The sequence below is a fragment of the Glycine max genome, chromosome 2 (assembly GCF_000004515.6).
Source record: "Glycine max cultivar Williams 82 chromosome 2, Glycine_max_v4.0, whole genome shotgun sequence".
NCBI classification, from domain to species: domain Eukaryota; kingdom Viridiplantae; phylum Streptophyta; class Magnoliopsida; order Fabales; family Fabaceae; genus Glycine; species Glycine max.
In genome coordinates, this window is record NC_016089.4 from 6,951,928 (window position 1) to 6,972,774 (window position 20,847).

Here is a 20,847-nt window from a genome sequence, read left to right on the forward strand (position 1 = left end):
AAAACCACTAAGCCCAATGGCCTCAGTCAACGATCCCTTCTTTAATGCACTCGCGCGCCTGTCACAAACAAAAAGAAACCATTTCTTTGTAGCAAAAAGTTTTTTGTTTTTATCATATGCTGCTGCATGCATGTGTAACCATTGTTTGAAAAGCAACACATAATGAACTGATAATTAAAGAAGCAAAAGGCTCAAAGCGGATTAATAATTGTAAAGCATGAAGAATATTAGATCACGTAGGTGCCCTCAATGTAACTCATGACTAGTTTAACTTGATGAGCTTTATACAAGGAAGTTTTGAGTATTATGATGATGAGCCAAGTTTCCACTGATAGGTAACTAGGCAAGATTCCAATAGCCATTAGGTGCATTTACTGGGTGAATTATATTAATTGTAATCTTTTGTAATACATAGTCAAATGAAAGAGAAATCTAGATAATCTTTTAAAAAGAGATGCAACAATTAACCTAATGGATTGTTCGAAGTCCACATTAAAGATTATCCTATGATTGACCTCTTAAAAATAGAAACAAATGATGTTATTTAAAAAAAAAACATGGAACTTCTGTACCATCAATTATCATGTTACACTGAGTATAAAAAAATATAATCATTTTCACACTCAAAGCTTGCCTTTTATGTATAATAAAAATGATTTTGAGAGAGAATTCAATGTTCTCTCTGTTCTTCTACTCTCTTTTTTAATACATAAAAGTAGCATAATAAAATTTAAGAGTAAGAATTAAGTATTCATCACGAAGTTATACAGTTTTGAATTATTATTTTTGCATTCATCTTTATACTCTAGCTTCTCACACTTTATTTTATTTTTCTCCATTAATTTTTACCACACTATTTATTATATTTATTATTTTTCCCCCTATTTTTCATGCGTGTAATTGTGTAAACATTATCTCGGATCGGAGCAAAATGATGATTTTCCGACTATAAATACCTAGTGTCCTTTTCATTTAATCAACAAAATGTCATATATATATATATATATTGTTTGGGGTAATAGTTGCTCCGATGCATTGGATCCTGAATGTTCCTACCTAAAAGGTCAAAGCACACATAATTGATTACCCCCGTCGCAAGCACAAAGATGGATCGATATTAATCATTCCCACATCTAGGGTTATTCCAAAGTAATTAATCAATCTTTCTTTCCACAGGGAAAGAACCAACAGCCTTCTAAATTTTGCCGGTAAACCTCGAATGATGAATCAACTTAACCTGACTATACCTAAGAAGTTTTATTATGACATGAGTACCGAATCTATAAGCTCAATGAATAATATCAAATTGGATACTCTTTGCAGTCCAAGACAATAAAATAAAAAATAAAAATATAAAAACAAAAAAATAAAGAAAAAATAGATAAAAATCATGGAAAGACAAAGAAAAATTAAAGAGATAGAAGAGATGAGAGTGAAAACTGGGAAAGAGATGCACAGGAAAAAGGATCCACGCACATTCTAATATTGTTTTATGTTATACCAAATTTCTATAATTTCTTTATGAGTTTTAAGTTCAATTTAATTCTAAAAACTAATTACAAACGTGAGAGTAACATACTACTTCTCGAAAATGAATTTTATAAAATTGAATATCTAAGAATAATTCAACGACTTAATAACGTGTAACATGTTAATTGTTAAGTTCAATTATTAAAATAAACTCTTGTAAGATTCATTAGAGCTATAAAATTTAATGTCAAAATTATTCTATCATGCCGAATTAAATAGATCGCATTGTATTAAAATTTTGAGTTAAGGCTTAATTCAATTCCATATGTCCTACTTGTATCTAAACCTTATAAAATGTATTTAAGCTAGTTGCTTTAAGTTCTCAAATAATTAAAATGAAGATATTTGTTAAGAAAATTAGGATAAAAATGACATGTAAAGTATTCGATATTTTTATACACTGTTTTAGCAAATCATTATTATTATGAAACAGCAACATAAAATTCAGGACCCACATTACCCTAGGTAGGCAGCCAATGTGGCCCCCACTATACCTATCTATGCTTAAAGAGTGAATCCATCATGGCCAATATATTACCGTATGATTATTTGCAGTGAATACTGTCCAGATAATAAAATATAAATGATTAATTATTCGTCAAGGACAATAATGTGTCACATTGCCACGTGTGCTAAAGACAGACACGTAAGCCTACGGGTCCCCCTCTCTTACGAAAGCAAACTGAAAAGACTAGACACGTAAGCTTATGGGCCCATCTTCAATTATGAAGGTAAGCACAAAGTTTATATAAGCATGGCCCACATTAGTGGGTGACAGCTTGAGGAGAGAGACCACTATTTTCGTCGGTCGAAAGCGAAATATCTCGTAAATATGACTAGTGCACGAACAAAATATATTTATAACTTTTTTTTTAAAAAAAAAATAAATTAAAAATTCTTCAATTTACAATATACTTATCAATTTTATAAAAAAAACTGTTATTTAAAATCACTTAACTACTTATTTATTTATACCCAATTTTAAAAGCGTTAAAGCCGAGAGAATTAATTCTAATCTCATTGCTTCACCTTAAGTTCTCAGTGATTTGAGGTTGAAGTCTATGTAGATAAATTATGACTAACTATAATTATTTAGTTGTAAATAAAATGAACAAATAGGACGACACTAATTCCTTATTATAAAAAGAATATGATCATATTTCAATTTTGAATATGTAAGAACGTGATTACCAATTTGCCATTATGGTGGTGGTGAAAGAGACACGTGTGAAATTGTTGACATACGAGGAGCAGTTCCTGTTGGATGTCGTTTTCGGGACAGCAAAAGCGCGACATTCGTTTTATTTAGCGTTGTGTTTTGCATTATCTCGTCTTGTGTAGTTTGCATTGTCGGTGGGGATCGTGTTTGAAACGCGTTGTAGTTTCGTACTTCTCGCGTGCCGCGCCAGTTTCTCGTACGTCATCAATAAAGCGCGCGAAGATACGGCGCCAAGTTAAAATTACTGAACAGCGCTCAAATTTTTTAACTCCCGGGCTTGGTGCCGCAAGCCGAATTACAAGCCATGAAGGTACAGTGAATTTTCTGTTTTCTTTTTTTAATTTTATCATATGTCCTTTTATTTTGCTATAAAATTTATCATTTACTTATGAATTGGGAAAGAGAAGAGAATTATCTGTAATGTGTTAGGCTATATTTAATTTCTTTCTCACTTTTTAATTTTAAAAATGATTTTTTAATAATTTCATGTATTTAATAAACATTGCATCTAAAATGTAATGATTTTTTTTTTACTTACAAAAAATATTACTTTGCTTGTTTTTATTATTTTTTTAAAAAGTTTCTATATAAAGAGTAAATAAAGAAATAAATAATGAGGTTAATGGCAAAATTGAAAGTCTGAAATACTGTAATTGAACTAATTAATTATTTTATGTAAAAAAATAATTAATTGTTTTGGAAGAATGCCAAAAGATGATATAGAAAAAATGCCAAAAGATTTTCCAAACAAAAAAGGACCAAAGCCCAAAAAGCTATTAAAACTGAAAAAAAAATTGTGGCTGCTGGGATTCGAGCCCAGGTCATCACGGCCTCTTTGTTGTCGGCTTGTTAGCAAATGTGTTTAATGACATTTACAAACTAACGAAGCAATCTTTTTTATTAACTGAAAGGGAGGAAAAAAAAAAAGATTGCCATTTTTCATAAATCCGCATGACTGAAAACAGAATATTTCATACGATAACAAAAAAAAAAAGAACAAAATTAGTTTGTGTGTATTTTTTTATGAATGACTTTATTATACCACCCTAGAATCCCCTAGGAAGCAAATACAAGCTGAATCGGCACAATGAAGGACTTTTATTTCTCTTTTTATGATTAGAACTGTTGGATAAGGAGTCTCTTGTAAATCTTTCTTTTGAACTTGGTTTTTGTATTTGGGCCGGGTTAAGATTATCCTTATATCCAGGCCTTTTTTCTAATAAATAAAACACTTATCATTACAATATGAGATTGAGATTAACAATATGAGACTGAGATAAATGATGACATTGGATTGAATTTTCAATTTATTACTAAAAAAGCCTTTCATATGTACGAATACAAAAAATAATAAAAAGGAAAGATGTTCAACGAATAAAATGTTTAAAGCGAGATAAATAATCCCAAGTGAAGAAAAAGGAACAACTGAGAAATGGATTACCTTGTATATTAAGATTGTAGACTTGTATCTATTACTTTAGACCATGAGATAAATATTTTACATATAAGGAGACATGAAAGTCAATACAAGCCTATTATTGCTGAAATTAATTACAAAAGCTTAGCATCTCCATCACGTGATGGGTAGCAACAACTGTTTCCTGACTGGTGAATACAGTTCTACGTATTCCTCTACGTCTGTACCTGATCGACGCTTCACGAGTTTAGGTTATTAGTACGACACTCTAACCAATTGAGTTAATATGTCAATTATATTATAAAATAAATAATATTGATATATATAACACTAAAACTTCTTATGTATATTTAATGTGCATGTACATTTAAATAATAAATTTTGTGACAATTAATTTTGATATAACTCATACGGATTATTTAACCTTATATATTTTTTATAAATGAAAAAAATATTTACTATTAAAAAAATTAATTTATTAATAAATTTAAAAAACATATTTTTGATTTTAAAAAAAAAAATACTTAATCCGTATGAGTATGATTTAGGTGGTAATCCATATGAGTCTATGAATGCACAATATATTTCATTATTTAATCTTCCATATAAAAGTTATCAAGAAAACTAAGAAAGAAAAGTTGTGTAGTTCTTCAAACCCAAATGCAGATTCTCGAAACAAAAGTGAATACCCATCCCTTATTGCTCCTGTTCAGAAGATAAATCATACACAACATTTCTTATCTTCCCTAGGGACTCAGCAATCTTGAAGCACTGTTGTAAAATGCCCATAATAGAACACAGGTGGATCAACACAAAATCGTGCTGAAATAAAAAAAGCTTTCGGTAACCCAATGAAAAGTATAAATCAAATACGAGATTCATAATCCAGAGTAAAGATCACCAAATAATGTAATAAGACAGCCACTGCTTTTACAACACACCACACATTCATCGATCTTCCCTGAGAGATCAAAGCAAAAATCATGGAGAAGTAAATCAAGAAAAGCTCATACAAGGTCAATGAAAAGTAGAAACTGTAGGAAAAATCTGAGAAATCAGAGTCCAGGGAGTAGAGATCACCAAGGCTGTTACCCAAAATTACACAAAAGAGGTAGGTTAACGACTCAATCAATATGCCCCCATGATCAAATTCAAAACCTAACAACAGAGATCCCATCGAAGAAAAAATAAATTTACCTATACTTGTTAGCCGTTCTACTGTGTAAAGAATGAATGCAAAATTGATATACTCCAGCATACTGCAATATGAACACCATTTCAACAGAAAAGATCTTCAAGATAAAGTGAAGAATAATATTAATATGATTGAAGAGAAAGACAAATATCAGTTTCTTCAGATCATCAGTCATTATTCGAAAAGGAAACTTTATGAAAAGCGCATAAATAAAATTGAGAAAAGAAAAGGTTTAATATTGGAAAAGTAAAATTAAGGGAATAAATCCTAGAACTAAAATAACAAAGCCAAGAACCATGAAATTGAAGAAGGCGTTACTTGAAAACATTTTCAAGGAAACATATGAAGCAATCTTTTAAGGATAGAACCAAATTTCAAAAAAGCAATAATTCTATGAAGAAGAATAAAATAATATATGCATATGTATGCATACACTCACAAACTCTTAGAAATTACATGACAAGTCCTGCAAGAGATGCCTTTGGATTTTGATACAGAATATAGAAAATAGGACGAGATGTTTTCATATTCATTGTGTACATAAGAATGCGGGTTAAATAGTAATTTGATCTATTTTTTTTTTTTTTAAAGAAAGGAGTGCAAGAACAAAAATAAGGGTGAGAATAGCAGCTCCTTCTTGCAATCGTTTTAGCGACCTTTAAGCCTCACCAAGAAAAAAAAGTTTCATGCACTTAGAGTTTTGTTTTTTATTCATGAGAATCAACTAAGGTGTGAAGAGATTTATAATATTTTTTTAGTTTATTTAACCAATTGAGATATATTTTCTTTGCTTATGTGTTGAGAATGTATGAATTAATAATGATATTATATACATATTGACTATTTGATATTATTTAATAGATCGAAATATATATTTTTCTTATAATTTAATATATTTTTTTTCATTTTAATCTTTGCAAAATGTATTTATTTTATTTTTTGTCAAGTGTTTTAGATAGTGCTTTGAATAGTAAAAAAATATTTTGAATAATAAAAAAAATGTTATCTAAAGTATTTTTGGGACAAAAAATAAAATAAACATATTTTATAAGAAATAAATTAAAAAAATAAATTACATGTACAAAAATGAAAAAAAAAACGTTAAATTACATGGAAAAATGTATTTAATTCTATCTAATATAATAATGAATAAAAATTCATACAAGTTACAACTAGTAAATCGTTAGTGAGTTAGATACTTTTGACTAGTTTTGAAAAGAAAATTCACTTTTTAAAATAAATGCTTCCAAAATAAGATTTTAATTATAAACTAATTTAAAATGTAAAATAAGTTATATTTAACTAAAAATTTACTATATATTTTGTCAACTTATCAAAACTGAATGAAATTACTTGGTTTTACAAATGTACATCGCTAAGCCATGTGGTGGTTTAACCGCACCAATGTTGAATATTTATGATATATCAACCAAATTTAATGCATCGAAGCTTCTTGGATAAGAACAACAAATGTGTGTTATCTCAGTTTGGGAAGACACCCAAAAACTTACGTCCTCAATAACACATTTTTTCTTCCCTGCTTACATCATTGATCATATATTGTGTGTCTATTAAATTAGTCGCCCCTCCGGGCCACAGATGAAAAAATAAATAAAATTCTTGACCGTACCGAAAATTATCATTAAAATCAGCATGATAAATTAATGTTATGATTTGACTATCTGAATCGAAGGTCATTTTCAACTTTTTTTTCCTTCTAAATTTCCTAATTATAGTAACTTAACCGTTAAGAATTCAACATAAACCCAATTACAATGGTATTTCATAATTTGTTTTTATCAAAATGCTAGTTATTAATTATTATTTTTTTGTTAGAAAAAAATTAAACCAACAATTTTTTTCTTTTTTCCTTTTTCTTTTACCATGCACCACATCAATCTTATAATTTTTATTTCATGATTTCGTGGACCATATGTCTTAATAGTTAGTAGTATATTAATATTAGTCAATTAAAGAGTGTAATTCAATTAATTGAGTAATAAATGTGACTTGTTCTAGTAAAACGTGTGAGATGACTTATTCAGAGGCCTTGAATGTGAATCACTGACAAACTTGAAACTCAAGCATAGCCATGAGATAATTCTAGCATAGACTTAATGGAACCCCTGACATGTGAGTTATGAGGATTCAACAATGATTTAGATTCTCTACTTTTTAGTGTAAGGACTAAGGAGTATTATGGCACAGGTTTCAAGGGGTGTATTAGACTTAACTCTAAGTTTTGTTTTTATTTGAAGTAATGGCGAGCTTCCTATATAAATCCAAGTTCCCCTTCTTCACAATCCCTTAAGTCTGTTCAAGGGAGAAAAAGTGGTCGAATAGCTTATTCCAAAGGAGGGTGCAACTAGTGTTTCCTAAGGGAGCGACAAACAAGAGATCGATTATGTAGGACAAATACAAACAACTTCTTCTTACAACTCCTACGGTTTCCTATGCCATTTTTTCTTCCCTACCCCCTACCCGCTCTCAGTCTCTCTGTCTCCTTTTGTAATTAAAATGAAAATCCTTTTTTTAGTCTTATGGTTGCAGAGAGGATGAAGGATCTGGTTAAATTTGCAATATGCCGTTTAAGAAGTTATAAAAGGCCTTTTCTTTGAGGAGTAGATGCATGGTTTGGCCATGACAAGGAAAATAATAGAAATAATGAGTTTGTGGTGAGAGTCTGAGAGAAGAAAGTGTTGCAATGATTCAAGTTTAGAATTTTTGGGCCTTAAGTGTTAGAATGGATTCCAAACGTCATTAATTAAATTGATTTGTGTGAAATAAAAATCCTCCCTATGATGCCTCTAGCTATTCAGCCAGACTTAGTGTGAGAGCATAATTCAAAATTTGGCCAAATTGATGCAAAGGCAAAATAGTTGAATGCATGGTGTTTAGGATGGGTGTATCACAATAGGAAATAAAAGATAATATTTGTAAATTTATAAAGATTAAATGTGTTTTTTTTTACTGAAACTAAAATAAAAAAATCTTTAAAAGATTAAAATAAAAAATCCTTATAAAAATGAGTCAGAGAAGATATTTCTGCACTTCTTTTAAGCCATATAAAAATCTTTCAGTCCCTTTATTTTATGGATTGAATATCATTCAATGGATGTTGAAAAGTAGCAGTAGTGCATTTGACTAAACTCTAAAGTATGCATAATACTAATAACTTTTAAATTGTTGCTTCTTTTTCTTTTCCCTTTTCTTCTGAGATATTTTTTACCCTACGTCAATATAAAAGGTCACTTTCATAAAATGACAACTCGTGTTTGGATTCCATGGGATTTCGTAGTCTAACTTCGTTGTTATGTGTCAGACACTGAGTGAAATAACTTCCTTCTCTCACATAACTACCACTTCAATCCCATTAAATTATACTAGTACTTTCTCAATCTTTCTTTTCTTTTTTTCATTTTTCTTCTTAATTGTCTAATTTTCCATTGGAGTTGAAGCTGCGGCAATGGCACAATTGGTGTGAAGTGAAGGGTGAGCAAGGTGATTGTGATTCTTTGCTGTTTCAATTTCCTCTTCACAATTTTGAGCTGTGAAGCTTTTCTGGGCACTTCCACTACTCTTGTTTTGGGTTTTCTCAGCTATAGCTTTGAAGCTTGAGATTGTTCTTGAGCTCAACGTGAATTGTGGGTTGATACTTCAACTGGGTCCAGTTAGGGTTCCAAAAAGGTTTGAACTTTATGCTTACCAAACTTTCTTTATCCTTAAATGACTGGTGGGTCGTGCAGTGCTAGCTGTCCAAGTATGGTCTTTTCAAAAGCTTTCAATTATTAGGTGATTATTTGGTCTTCTTCGGCCCACTTCCCATGTGTTTATGAAGAATTAAAAAGGAGAAAATGGTTCAAGTTCTTTTGAGCTTAGCAGGGTTTGATTGCTATTTTTTTTTTATGTGGTGAGTTTGAGTGTGTTCAGAGGGTGCTACAGATTTGGATTTGGGGGGGAGGGGGTGTTGTTTGTTGTGTATGAGTTTGGCCTAATTAAAGAGTTACTGAGAATTTGAAATTACAGATTCTGGGATGGTCAGTAATGGGATTGAATATTTGTCTAACTTCCATGGAATCATTAGAAGGTTTTGATTGCAAACGAAAGAAAGATCTTAGTCAAATGAGCAATGATGAGTTGGTGACACTTGACAACATATCCCAAGACGAGCTTGAATCAACTTCATCTGAGAAGGAAGAGAATTGGAGGGAAAATTTGGAGCAGAAATCATCAGAGGTTAATTCTACAGCTGGAGTAGGTTAGTGCTCATTATATCTTCGGCAAAGATTCTATTATTACTCCTATTAGGCAGTTGATGACTGTGAAATAGACATTAGAATTGTTGTAAAGTAGGTAAATAAAAGTGTTTTTAGTCCGTGTCAGCCTCTTAGGTTGTTTTCAGTTGAACTAATTTTTTTGCCTAGGTATGGTTGGCAAACTTTATAATTTTAAGGTAGATTCTGATGTCACAATGCAAAAGTTTTTCTGGCTTTGTACATTTTAAGGCATTTTACCCGTATTGTACTGTTTAATGTGTAAATTTCAGAGACTACTTTGGCAGTAGGAGAGCTGTAATAGTATTTGTGGATTTGTCCATGACAAGGGAAAAAAATGAAGAGTTGAAAATGGAGGAGTGTGTGAAAGTGAGGGGCGCGCATGAAGAGAAACATAGATTGAGAAAGTGGAGAAGGGGAAAGGATTCAAAAAGAGGTCTATAGGATTAATGCCAAAGTTTGGAAATTGCTTCATGAATTAAAATCCCCTAGTCAAATGCCTTTATGCATTTATCATTGTTTTGTTGGGTCTAGGACTCCAATTGCTTATGTAAAATGCCTTATCCAAAGCGGAACTTTTAGTTCTATAAAGTATCCAATTTACTTTGTTTGACTTCCATAAATTTAAATGCCACATTTTGATTAACTTATTTTCAACCTCAAAAGCTTTATTTCCTTTAAAAAGAATTGTGGTTTTTGATATATCTTAATTTCATTGACTGATTCATGTAGCTGACCCTCCTAGTGGAATAAGACTTGATTATTGTTGTGCATGTCTTCCTCCTATCTTGGTTATATGCTGTGTTGGTTGTATTTGTATATGCTGTTGGCCTTGTGACTATTGTTTCTTGGTTCTTATGAAATATTAATTTATTTTATAATGTTGAAATTTGCTCTTGAAGGTTTGGACCATTTCATCCTAGAGCCTACTGGAACAGAGAGGAACCTGCTTGTTGCTGACCATGAGATTATATTTTCTAGATCAATGATGGAGAAATGTGATTCTCCAAGGCAAGACTTAATATTGGACAGGCTGTCAGAGTGTGAAAAGGTAGACCCGCATGTTATATCTTATGGTGGTTTTTTACTATGTGCTTGGGCATTTCATTCAAATTAGTGTAATGCTCATATATTAATGGTTGTTTGTATGTTCTGTTTAATATTGTTTCAAAGATACAATTCGGGGCAATTGCTATTCTTACATTTTATTGTCTCTATTAAATTCAATACATATTATAATTCACAATTAAAAAATTAATATGGCAATTTGCAATTTCAATCTCAATTTTTTTTCCTCTTTTTATTGGGGAAGATGCTGTCTCTCCATTGGCATAGTATCCAAATATTTGAAATTTAGTTAAATATTATCTCTTCATATTAATACCTAATAGCTTCTCATCTGTAAATGTATAATGTGTTCATTTTGTTCTCCTTTCCTGCCAAATCAAAGCAGTGAGTTTGTATATGTCTGAAAGCCTTTATGTTACATGCCTATGTAGCTTTCTTCTTGACATTTCTGTGCTTGTGATTTATGCATTAGATTTGCCAAATTCTTCTGATTTTGTCACAACACTTTTATGTTGTTTCTCAGCAAAAGCTGTTTAACCTAGTGAAGATACAAAGTGACGGGACTGTTAAAGTTGATCTAGAAAAAGATGCACCTCTTGCATCAGAATTGTTGAAGTTCCAATCTTTTGAAGAGTCAACAATGAGTGGAACTATTATTTCTGAATCAAAAAAATCAGCTCCCTGGTTACAAATTGTCATACTTGTGGTTGGAACTAGAGGCGATGTACAACCTTTCCTGGCCATTGCAAAAAAACTTCAGGCATGTTTGAACATTTCCATCCAATTTATCCTGGTGCGCATGAGAGCAGAAATGCCAAATAACTATGATTTTTGTTATTGCTTATTGTATTTAGATTAGAACAAATGTTTCTGATATCTTGACATTACATTTGCTGTGAGTGAGTAAACTCTTTCTACTAAATAGAATCTTCTGTGCTAGATGGATATATTTTGACTTTTGAGTTTGAGGTCATTATTTTTTCCCCATTCAATAATTAAATCCGTTGCCACCAATGCTGGTTATCCATAAGCTAGCTTTTTTCTATTCCATTCTTTAACATGATCAGGGTTACCTTTTGTTTCTACTGTATGGACTACAAGAAATAAAAAATATGTAAACTGAAAATGAATAAAATTGCTGACATGTATGCTACTTTAATATGGGCCTAAATGAGAACATGGGATATCAATCTCCAGGGAACCATGCCATTTTTAGGTTTCCTATTCTTTGCTGTGAATCCATCATGCGCGGGTTCAATTCCTGATGTCTGCCCATTAATATATATTTATTAATATATGTTTATTTTTCTAAACTTAGATTTCGTGGTATCTCTTTGCTTTATGATATGGGTGGATAGAATACAATGTGACTGAAGTTCATATCCCTTTCATATTCACATTGTTTGATGCTACTTGTATATTCTCCTAATTTCTGTCATGAGATTTGTACTACTGATATTTTTTGAGAGTGCAAAATCATGATTTCCCAGCTACTGTTAATGAATTGGCTTAAATACAATTTTGATTCCCCTATTTTTAAAAATATGAAATTTTGGTCCCTCTATTTTAAAATAGAGACATTTAGTCCTCCTATTTTTTAAATTCTGCAATTTTAGTCTCCCTATTTTAAAATAAAGACATATTGTCCTCCAATTTTGTAAAATCCGCAATTTTGGTCATTCCATCAAATTCAAAAAGCGTTGATTGGTAAAAAATTAACTTGGTGTGATTCAAATTTAGTGATGTGACACGAGATAATTTATTTAATCTACGTCATAGTCAATGTTAAATTGTTAATCTTTTAATAGTCAATGCTTTCAGTTTGAGGGAAGGACCAAGCAGATTTTACAAAATTAAGAGACTAAATGTCTCTGTTTCAAAATAGGGGACTAAAATCACGAATTTTAAAAAATAAGAGGAGTAAATGTCTCTATTTTAACATAGAGAATCAAAATTGTAGATTTTGAAAAATAGAGGGACCAAAATTGCATTTAAGCCTAATGAATTCTATTTCAAAACAATTAGCTTTCCTGAATTCACACTTTCTGCAGGAGTATGGACATTGTGTTAGGCTGGCAACTCATGCTGATTTTGACACATTTGTAAAGTCTGCTGGTGTCAATTTCTATCCGTTGGGTGGCGATCCTCGAGCTTTGGCAGAATGTAAGAGGTTCCTTTTTAATACTGCCATTAATATCTAATATTTCTTATTTCAATCTATACTTTGTTCTTAACATGCCTAGACTTTCTTTTTTAAATCCTTAATAATCTTTGGTTCACCTGTTCAATTTGGTATTTAGAAAGCATGCTAGAATGCACTGATATCTTCTTGGTTCATAAATAAATTCTCAAGAATTAAGGATTCTTTTCAATCTCGTATTTTGGTAAAATATATACTTTAGCTTTTTTGTTCTGGCCTAGAACTGCATATGGACCGAAAACAGATTCGCGGAGCAAGGATTTCTATTACTAGTCAGGCATCTTAACTAATTGCTTTGTAATTATTGAAGTCTTATAGTCTCATCTCATGTACTCTAAATACAATTAATCCTTGTAGTGAGTGAATTCTTTAGTGTCTAGTTGTAGTGAAATTATGAAAAAAATATTTATTTCTTTCTCCATAAATGCCTAATAGCTAATGATTTACAAGATCATGGAAACCCTGTTTAACAAGCTAGTGCTCACAGTGAGTGATATTTCTGGCTTTGACACTCTTGGCATTAGCCCAGTCACATTATTTTGAAGCATGCTAAATGAAATAATCCTGTGCTCATTTAGATTAACTGCAAAAAAGAAAACTATTTTAATAATCAATTGTATCTATAATTGATTATTATTTTAATCAATTATATCAAGTAAGTTTCATATTTGGATATGTGAGGTCAACAGTGATTTTAAGATCATCTGTTTTGCTTGAATTGTCTAAAAGAATCACTTTCTCATACTAAAATTACTATGAAGTTGTTTGTAATTGACTAGTTGGTATTTAAAATAACTAATTATTGGGGATAAAATGGGAATGCAAAAGTTACTGAGAAAATAATTTGATCGCTTTTAATCATAATTCATAAGCTTCAAACTTTTGCTTATGATGTAAAAGCTGTTTCTTTTGCTAAAATAATCAAAGACTATATTCTAAAATTGATCCCATTGCCAACTACCAAATGCATATGAACATTACAATTATCAGAGCTTTTTTTTATTTATTTAAAAAGCTTTTCCTCAAGAAATTCGATCACTGCCTAACATAACACACTACATGTGTCTGTCTTATTCTTATGCCTCTTCTTTCTGCTCAATGTATATATTTACAGAATGTTAAATATAAAACCAATAATGAGCCTTTGTTTGAGAGCTTAAATTTTTGGGATATTTTGTTCTTAATATAGGATGAGAGCCTGTATGGCTAAATTGTCAATTTTGTATCTGTGTTGCTTCCATTTTTCCGATAAAAACTTGAATTTCAGCATGTGATAGAGTGGATATGCATTGTTCATGTTTTAAGCCCAAAGGTCTTTCACATGAAGGGTCTTCTTAGATACAAATCAATCATAAGCCTTCACATTATAGTTTAAGCTTTTAGGAGAATTGGCCCTTGCCATATGCTAATTGAGTTATTTCTGTAATAGATATGGCGAGGAATAAAGGTATAATCCCATCTGGTCCAACTGAAATATCTATCCAAAGAAAGCAGCTGAAGGCTATTATTGATTCTCTTCTTCCAGCATGCATATCACCTGATTTGGAAACTGGTGTTCCGTTTAGAGCTCAGGCTATTATTTCCAATCCTACTGCATGTGGTGAGTGGTTAGAACTTATAAGAATATTGCATTGTGTATTTCTTCACTTCATGTCTTGATTACTATTCGTTTATCTTTTGATTTAATTGCTATTATTATTTTAGTGTGACTTGATAATGGTATTACTTGCTTTGCAAGTACGATGTTTGATGGTTCCACCATTTGACTTGGCTCTATGTTTGATAATGTTATTTTATTGTTATCTTTTTCTAATATCCTTCACTTATGCATTGTACTCCAATTTATATTAGCATAAAATGTTTAGTGTGGACCCTGTGCTTCATAAGGAAAAAAAGAGACTTGGACTCTTGGAGCCTTAAAAATGACTGCTAAGACTAAATTCTGGAATTGAGGGGCATTCATTTCAAAAGCATGAAGAATGATGCTAATTTTTTCTAAATGTCATTTGTCAAATACTCAAATTCATCAGAGTTATTGAATAGCATTCCTTTTTTTCCCCATAGAAAAATATTCTTTTCATTTTACAAGAGCATGCTTGTTTGTTTATTTCACAACTCTCTTTTGTGAATTGGTCTGTTGCAGGATTTTTGGAATAAAATATATAGCACTAATGTTATGTTATGTCTTTCAGGACATACACACGTTGCTGAAGCTCTTGGGGTGCCCCTTCACATCTTCTTCACAATGCCTTGGACGTGAGTTTAAATTCTTTATAACCTTTGAGTAGAAATTTTAACCTTAGGTCACTTTAAATATGGAATTAATATAGGTTTCGTAAAAAGATTTAAGAGTACTTTCTGACTTTTTACTTTAAATATTAAAATTTAAAACAGTACAGGTTTCTTGTAAGAACTAAAAGCAGGAGTAATGGTGTTTCCAACATTCAGATAAATGCAACAGTTTCCTATCAAATAATTACCCATTATCCAATTGTCAAGGAAAGTGCATTATCTTTCAAGGACCGCAACACAAAGTGGATCCCTTGAGCTTTGCTTTGATAAAAAAGTGACTATCCTCTCAATCTTTAATTTTGCAAATTATCGAGGGTCAGGGCATTATTAACATACCTGCAGTTTTGAAAGTTTAAAGGGAGGGGCAGTGGATTATGGGAGCAATAGGATTGAACCTCTCAAGTTGCATCCTTTTCATAAACTGCCTCCAATTTTATAACTAGTTGAGGGTTTAATTTTGATATAAAATGTAAAGCTATTTTACTCTGTCATCTAATCATGTATTCAAACATTATTAGAAAAAGGTTGACTTTTAAACACTTTTAATGACATGGCAATCCATATCTGGATGCTAAAAAACTCACATCAATAGTGGCTGAAAATTAAATCCTAAATTAGAATATGGTTTATTAAATCGGATGCCTTTTAGTTTTTTCTACTTCACAATTCAAATCAACAATTGATTATTTTAATGTGATTCTGTTGGTTAGAAGTTTCAACTTTTTACTTCTAACTTTTAAATCATCTGATTCAGAAGAGAAAATATGTTTAATTGTATCTTCAAGATAAAAACCCATAGGATAAACCCAAAGTTTAAAACATGATCTAGTAAGTTAATGCTGTATGTCTTTTTAAAATTATGTCCTCTTTTTATAGTTATTTCTAAATTTTTTAAGAGGTAGCTTGTTACATTTATTTTTTTTCAATAGGCAGGCCAACATATGAGTTCTCACACCCTTTGGCACGTGTTCCTCAAAGTGCTGGTTATTGGGTATGTCCTTTGGTGAAACTATTTTCTTCTATCTGTATTTCATTAGTTTTGTGAATTTATATCCTTGCTGAATCCAGCTCTCATATATAATTGTGGATCTACTGATTTGGTGGGGGATACGAGGAATTATCAATGACTTCAGGAAAAGAAAATTGAAGCTTGCTCCTATTGCATACTTCAGTATGTACAGTGGATCAATATCTCATTTACCAACTGGCTATATGTGGAGTCCTCATGTTGTTCCAAAACCAAGTGGTATGGACAAGGATGTAATCCAGTAGCATAACCTTTTGACTTTGTCCTTTAGTGTTCTTTAAATGAATAATTTTTTTGTCATTAAAGTTATTGAAGTATTAGATAAATTCATTAGTTGCTACAATCAAGAGTAGCCTCAGTCCCAGAGTAAATTTGACTTGGGAGGAATTGCTTTGCAATAGATAATTTGAACTGTGGATTTATAAAGTTATCTGTTGTAACTAAATAATTGGATAAATTTTTTCGTATTATTATATAAAGTTTTATCAAGGAGCTGAGGACAATCTAACTACTATGCTTCAAATTAGATTCCACTAAAGTCTAGATCGAATTATGATATTGAGTGCTGTACATAATTTCTGTTGATAATATTACTATTTTTACATAATACCTGTATTGAAATGCTTAGTAGATGTGTTTTACTTTCTGTCTTAAGTGTGTTTCCAGCACTAATGGCATTTAAAAAATTTGCAGACTGGGGCCCTTTAGTTGATGTTGTTGGTTATTGTTTCTTGAACCTTGGATCAAAGTATCAACCACAAGAAGATTTTGTTCGATGGATTCAAAAAGGACCAAAACCTTTATATTTTGGGTTTGGGAGCATGGTATGATAATTTCACCTAAAGTGATTCATTTTATATGGTAAATTTTTATTTTTTTTTATTTTTTATGTTTTGGATATTAAGAACATTACTACTGCTCATAGGATTTTAATACTTGCTACTTTCTTGGGAGGTTAAATCTTTCTTAAAAGAAAATAAAGCAATGGACAGGATTTGCATGAAAAAATTATAGGTTATGTTTGCCTTCAAGACCTTGCGCTAAAATTGCAACTAGAATCTCTGTCCATTGCATGTATATTGTAGTAGTTTATTTTCTCTTTACCATCTTAAGAGCTGCTAAAAAATGGAATCTAGGTAAAATTATCCAAAATTCTTGAAATTCATGACCTGTCAAATTTGAACATGATGTGTGTACTATCGGATGACTTGGCATATTAATATGAACCTCTTTGCATTTATGCAATAGAATCAATCTAGTTATTTATCTTGTCACAAATAATAGTTTCAGGTATACACTAAAGCTAGAAAACTCGACATCTTTTACCTATAAACTTATACCATTATCAAATTTTAAGAATGGAATTTTGGAGTTCTCTAATGAAAATATTGTGTTTCACTTTTTTTAGCCTCTTGATGATCCTAAAAGAACTACTGATGTTATAGTGGAGGCACTAAAGGATACGGGACAACGGGGAATTATTGACAGGGGCTGGGGAAATCTAGGGAACTGTAAGTATTTTTTTCCCTTTATTCCAAATAATCATTGTTTGTAAATATCCATCTGAAGTTTGTTGTTGGTTTGGTGTTTCGTCATTTGCCTGTATGTTGTGACTTGTGAATGACTGTAATATAATGTTTAATACTAGGATAGGGTTTTCTCTTCTTTCTCCATTTACTTTCCTTTTATTTGTTAATTGTGGTTCTTCAATGTTTTTGTGAATTAGTATATATGAATATACCAAAGTAATTTGAAGTACATGGTTATCCGATTGATTTTCTCATTCTGATGTGTTGGACTCTTGTATTATTTTGAAGTAAAAAGTTCTCCTTTTAAGGATGACCTATTGACCTTTAACATAACATTTAGTGATTATACAACTTTATAAGTATTTTTTACTTTATAGAAAGGCTAAAGCATACAGCCATTTCCAAAGTAACTTAGAGATTGAGCATTTAGGAACTTATTGATATACCACAGCAACGGCTCTTTTTTTTTTTATTAGTTTCCATATCTTGTGTACATCCAAGACTTACCAGCCAATTTTTCCTTATCGTTACCACTTACCAGGTTGTAAACTTTTTTTCTTTATTATCATCCCCTTTTTGCTGTTAATGATAAATAACTAAAGTGGACAAAAACAATTTTGTTGAATTTTCTACTCTGATATTCTTAATGAGAATTGATAAAGGTGTCCATAACATATAACGATACATTATTTTTAGATAATTGTTAGTTTCACTTGCATTATGTTTTCCATTACTCAGTGGCAGAAGTTCCTGACAATGTTTTCGTGCTAGAGGAATGCCCTCATGACTGGCTGTTTCCCCAATGTTCTGCCTTGGTGAGTTCTAATTTATATTTTCTTGTGGGTTATTTTGAAGAGAAAAAAAAGAAGAAAATGCTTTAGAGCGTCCTAGAGGGATTTCTTTGATTTATACTTTAGTCCCTCGGCTATAATTCTTGCTCTATAGTGAACCCCATTTAGGTGTCAACAGTTCTTCCCACAGAAAGTTAAGAGAAAGAAGGGAAAGGGAGGTTGGTGTGGAATATGCACTTACGTATTTTGGCACAAAAATGCAGGTGCATCATGGTGGTGCTGGAACAACGGCTACAGGACTAAAGGCTGGGGTAATGTTCAGTTTAATAGTGTCATAAGAAACGTTTTTATTTCCATTAATCCAAGGATCTGTATTAATGTCTCAGGATTTTCTTTTAATTGCACACGACTAGTCATTATAAAAATAAAAAAAAAATTTAGTATTTACTTTCTTTTTCTCATTCTTCTTTTTTTCTTAATCTCAAAACCATAACTTGCAGTGTCCAACAACCATTGTTCCATTCTTTGGAGATCAGTTCTTTTGGGGAGATAGAATAAATCAGAAAGGGCTAGGACCAGCTCCAATTCCAATATCTCAGCTCAGTCTTGAGAATTTATCAAATTCCATTAAATTCATGCTCCAGCCAGAGGTAATTTCCAATTCTATGCAATATGCATCCCTCCTAATCCCAAAACATGTGAATAGGCTTTGAATTTAAATATGAAAAAATTCATTGACAAATGAAATGCACTCCTTGCCCCTTTGATGTGCTTGTTCAATTAATATCCTTCCTCTTATATACTATTGAAACTTCATGACAATTTAGGTGCCCAAGTGAATTGATGGTGACATATACACTATGATCCTATTTGGTTAAACTTTTCAATAAATACTTACAGAAGAAGAAAATACAAAGGTAAAATGAAATAAGTTTCTCCAATAAATTAAAATTAGCTTATGCATAAGTTAGTTTGTAAAAGTTCTCCTATGTAGCTTCTCCAAAAAGCTAACTTATGTATAAGCTAATTTTAGCTCATGGAAAAAGCTTAATTCATTTTACTTTCTTATTTTCTTCTCCAATATATACTTATTGAGAAGTTTATCCAAATAGAATCTACATCTATACCTTATTTGTGCAGAAACTTGTGTGTTTCATATTTTGTAGAATGTAATAGCATATATCAAAATTCCTCAAGATTTGAGAATGAATTGAAGCAAGCTAGAAAGGCATTTATTCGCGAAACTTATCTAACTTAAGTTGGGAATCATGAACAATAAAATAAAGGACATGCAATGTAAAATTTATAGTTATCATTTTCACTTTTCACCACTGGCTTCGGATATTTATAACTATGATATTGTACTTGTGCTTTACAAAGTTTTAGTAGTAATGAGATACAAAATCTTCAGGTAAAATCACGGGCAATGGAAGTGGCAAAGTTGATCGAGAATGAAGATGGTGTTACTGCTGCAGTTGATTCATTTCACCGTCATCTACCTCCTGAACTACCACTACCAATTCCATCTGCAGTGGTGGATGACCATGCAAATCCTTTGCAGTGGTTTTTTCTCCAACTAGCAAAGTTTTGCACTTTACCTTGTGGGGGTGTATAGTTTTTTTTTTTTTTTGCTTTGAGTAAATTCTTTTTTTTCTTTTATTGATTGCATAATTATAGTTTATAGAGCTTTCCATTTTTTGGTAATGGTAGCAGTGTTAAGCTTAATATTCCATTCATTTCAGTCAAAGTCTCTTTTGTGAGGGTTTGATTAATAGTAAATTAGTAATATTGAAGTTTCTCTTGTCATTTCTCGTTGTATGAGATCTCATAGATCATAGATATCTATGTTAGAGTGATTATAAGAGGGATTCTATTTGCACCTGACTCAACAAACTAGACTCTATATATATATATATATGTGTGTGTGTGTGTGTGATTTTATCATTTTGAAAATTAAATTTTGGAACCATATGAAATTAATTTTAGTCACTATAAAAACTTAATATATTTTTATTTTTATTTTATTTTTACATTTATTAAAAGTGTTATTATTTTAGTCTTTCTAAAATTAAAAACAAAATTTCTATTAAAATCATATTAAAATTTTACTGGGATAAAACCAAACTTTAAGATATTCAGATGAAATCATTTATATTTTACCCTTCTTTATAGAATTATAGTATAGTAGTAGTAGAGTTGCGCTCAGTTGATGAAGACTATTCGTTTTTTTTTTTCTCTTTTTCTCAAAACACGTTAGTCGTGCTATGTAACATCGCTTTCGAATGTGGTTTGGCATCACCCCACC

At 31.1% G+C, this 20,847-nt stretch overlaps 1 protein-coding gene and 1 long non-coding RNA gene across 9 annotated transcripts; one reads left to right on the forward strand and one right to left on the reverse strand.

Moving 5' to 3' along the window:
* Positions 1–4,739: 4,739 nt before the first annotated feature.
* LOC102661502 (uncharacterized) lies at positions 4,740–5,898 on the reverse strand. Of its 2 annotated transcripts, none has more exons than XR_001384184.2 (2): positions 5,801–5,898; positions 4,740–5,425 (listed from the first exon to the last, which is right to left on the reverse strand). It is a non-coding gene; the product is annotated as an uncharacterized lncRNA (long non-coding RNA). The 2 variants fall into 2 exon arrangements; XR_005889442.1 differs by having other exon boundaries at positions 5,818–5,841.
* Positions 5,899–8,615: 2,717 nt separating this feature from the next.
* Positions 8,616–20,401, forward strand: LOC100797391 (sterol 3-beta-glucosyltransferase UGT80B1). 7 transcript variants are annotated; one of them, XM_006574729.4, is made up of 16 exons: positions 8,617–8,862; positions 8,961–9,048; positions 9,388–9,619; positions 10,538–10,686; positions 11,227–11,496; positions 12,755–12,866; positions 14,333–14,503; positions 15,096–15,159; positions 16,129–16,186; positions 16,264–16,441; positions 16,916–17,046; positions 17,631–17,733; positions 18,490–18,566; positions 18,806–18,853; positions 19,043–19,192; positions 19,954–20,401. In XM_006574729.4, the coding sequence occupies exons 3-16, from the start codon at positions 9,406–9,408 to the stop codon at positions 20,155–20,157; spliced, it is 1,929 nt and encodes a 642-aa protein (XP_006574792.1). In that variant the 5' UTR covers positions 8,617–8,862; positions 8,961–9,048; positions 9,388–9,405; the 3' UTR covers positions 20,158–20,401. The 7 variants fall into 7 exon arrangements, with proteins under 7 accessions (XP_014621244.1, XP_006574792.1, XP_014621229.1 ...); XM_014765758.3 differs by having other exon boundaries at positions 8,616–9,619; positions 14,333–14,350; positions 14,429–14,503; XM_014765743.3 differs by having other exon boundaries at positions 8,617–9,271.
* Positions 20,402–20,847: the final 446 nt, after the last annotated feature.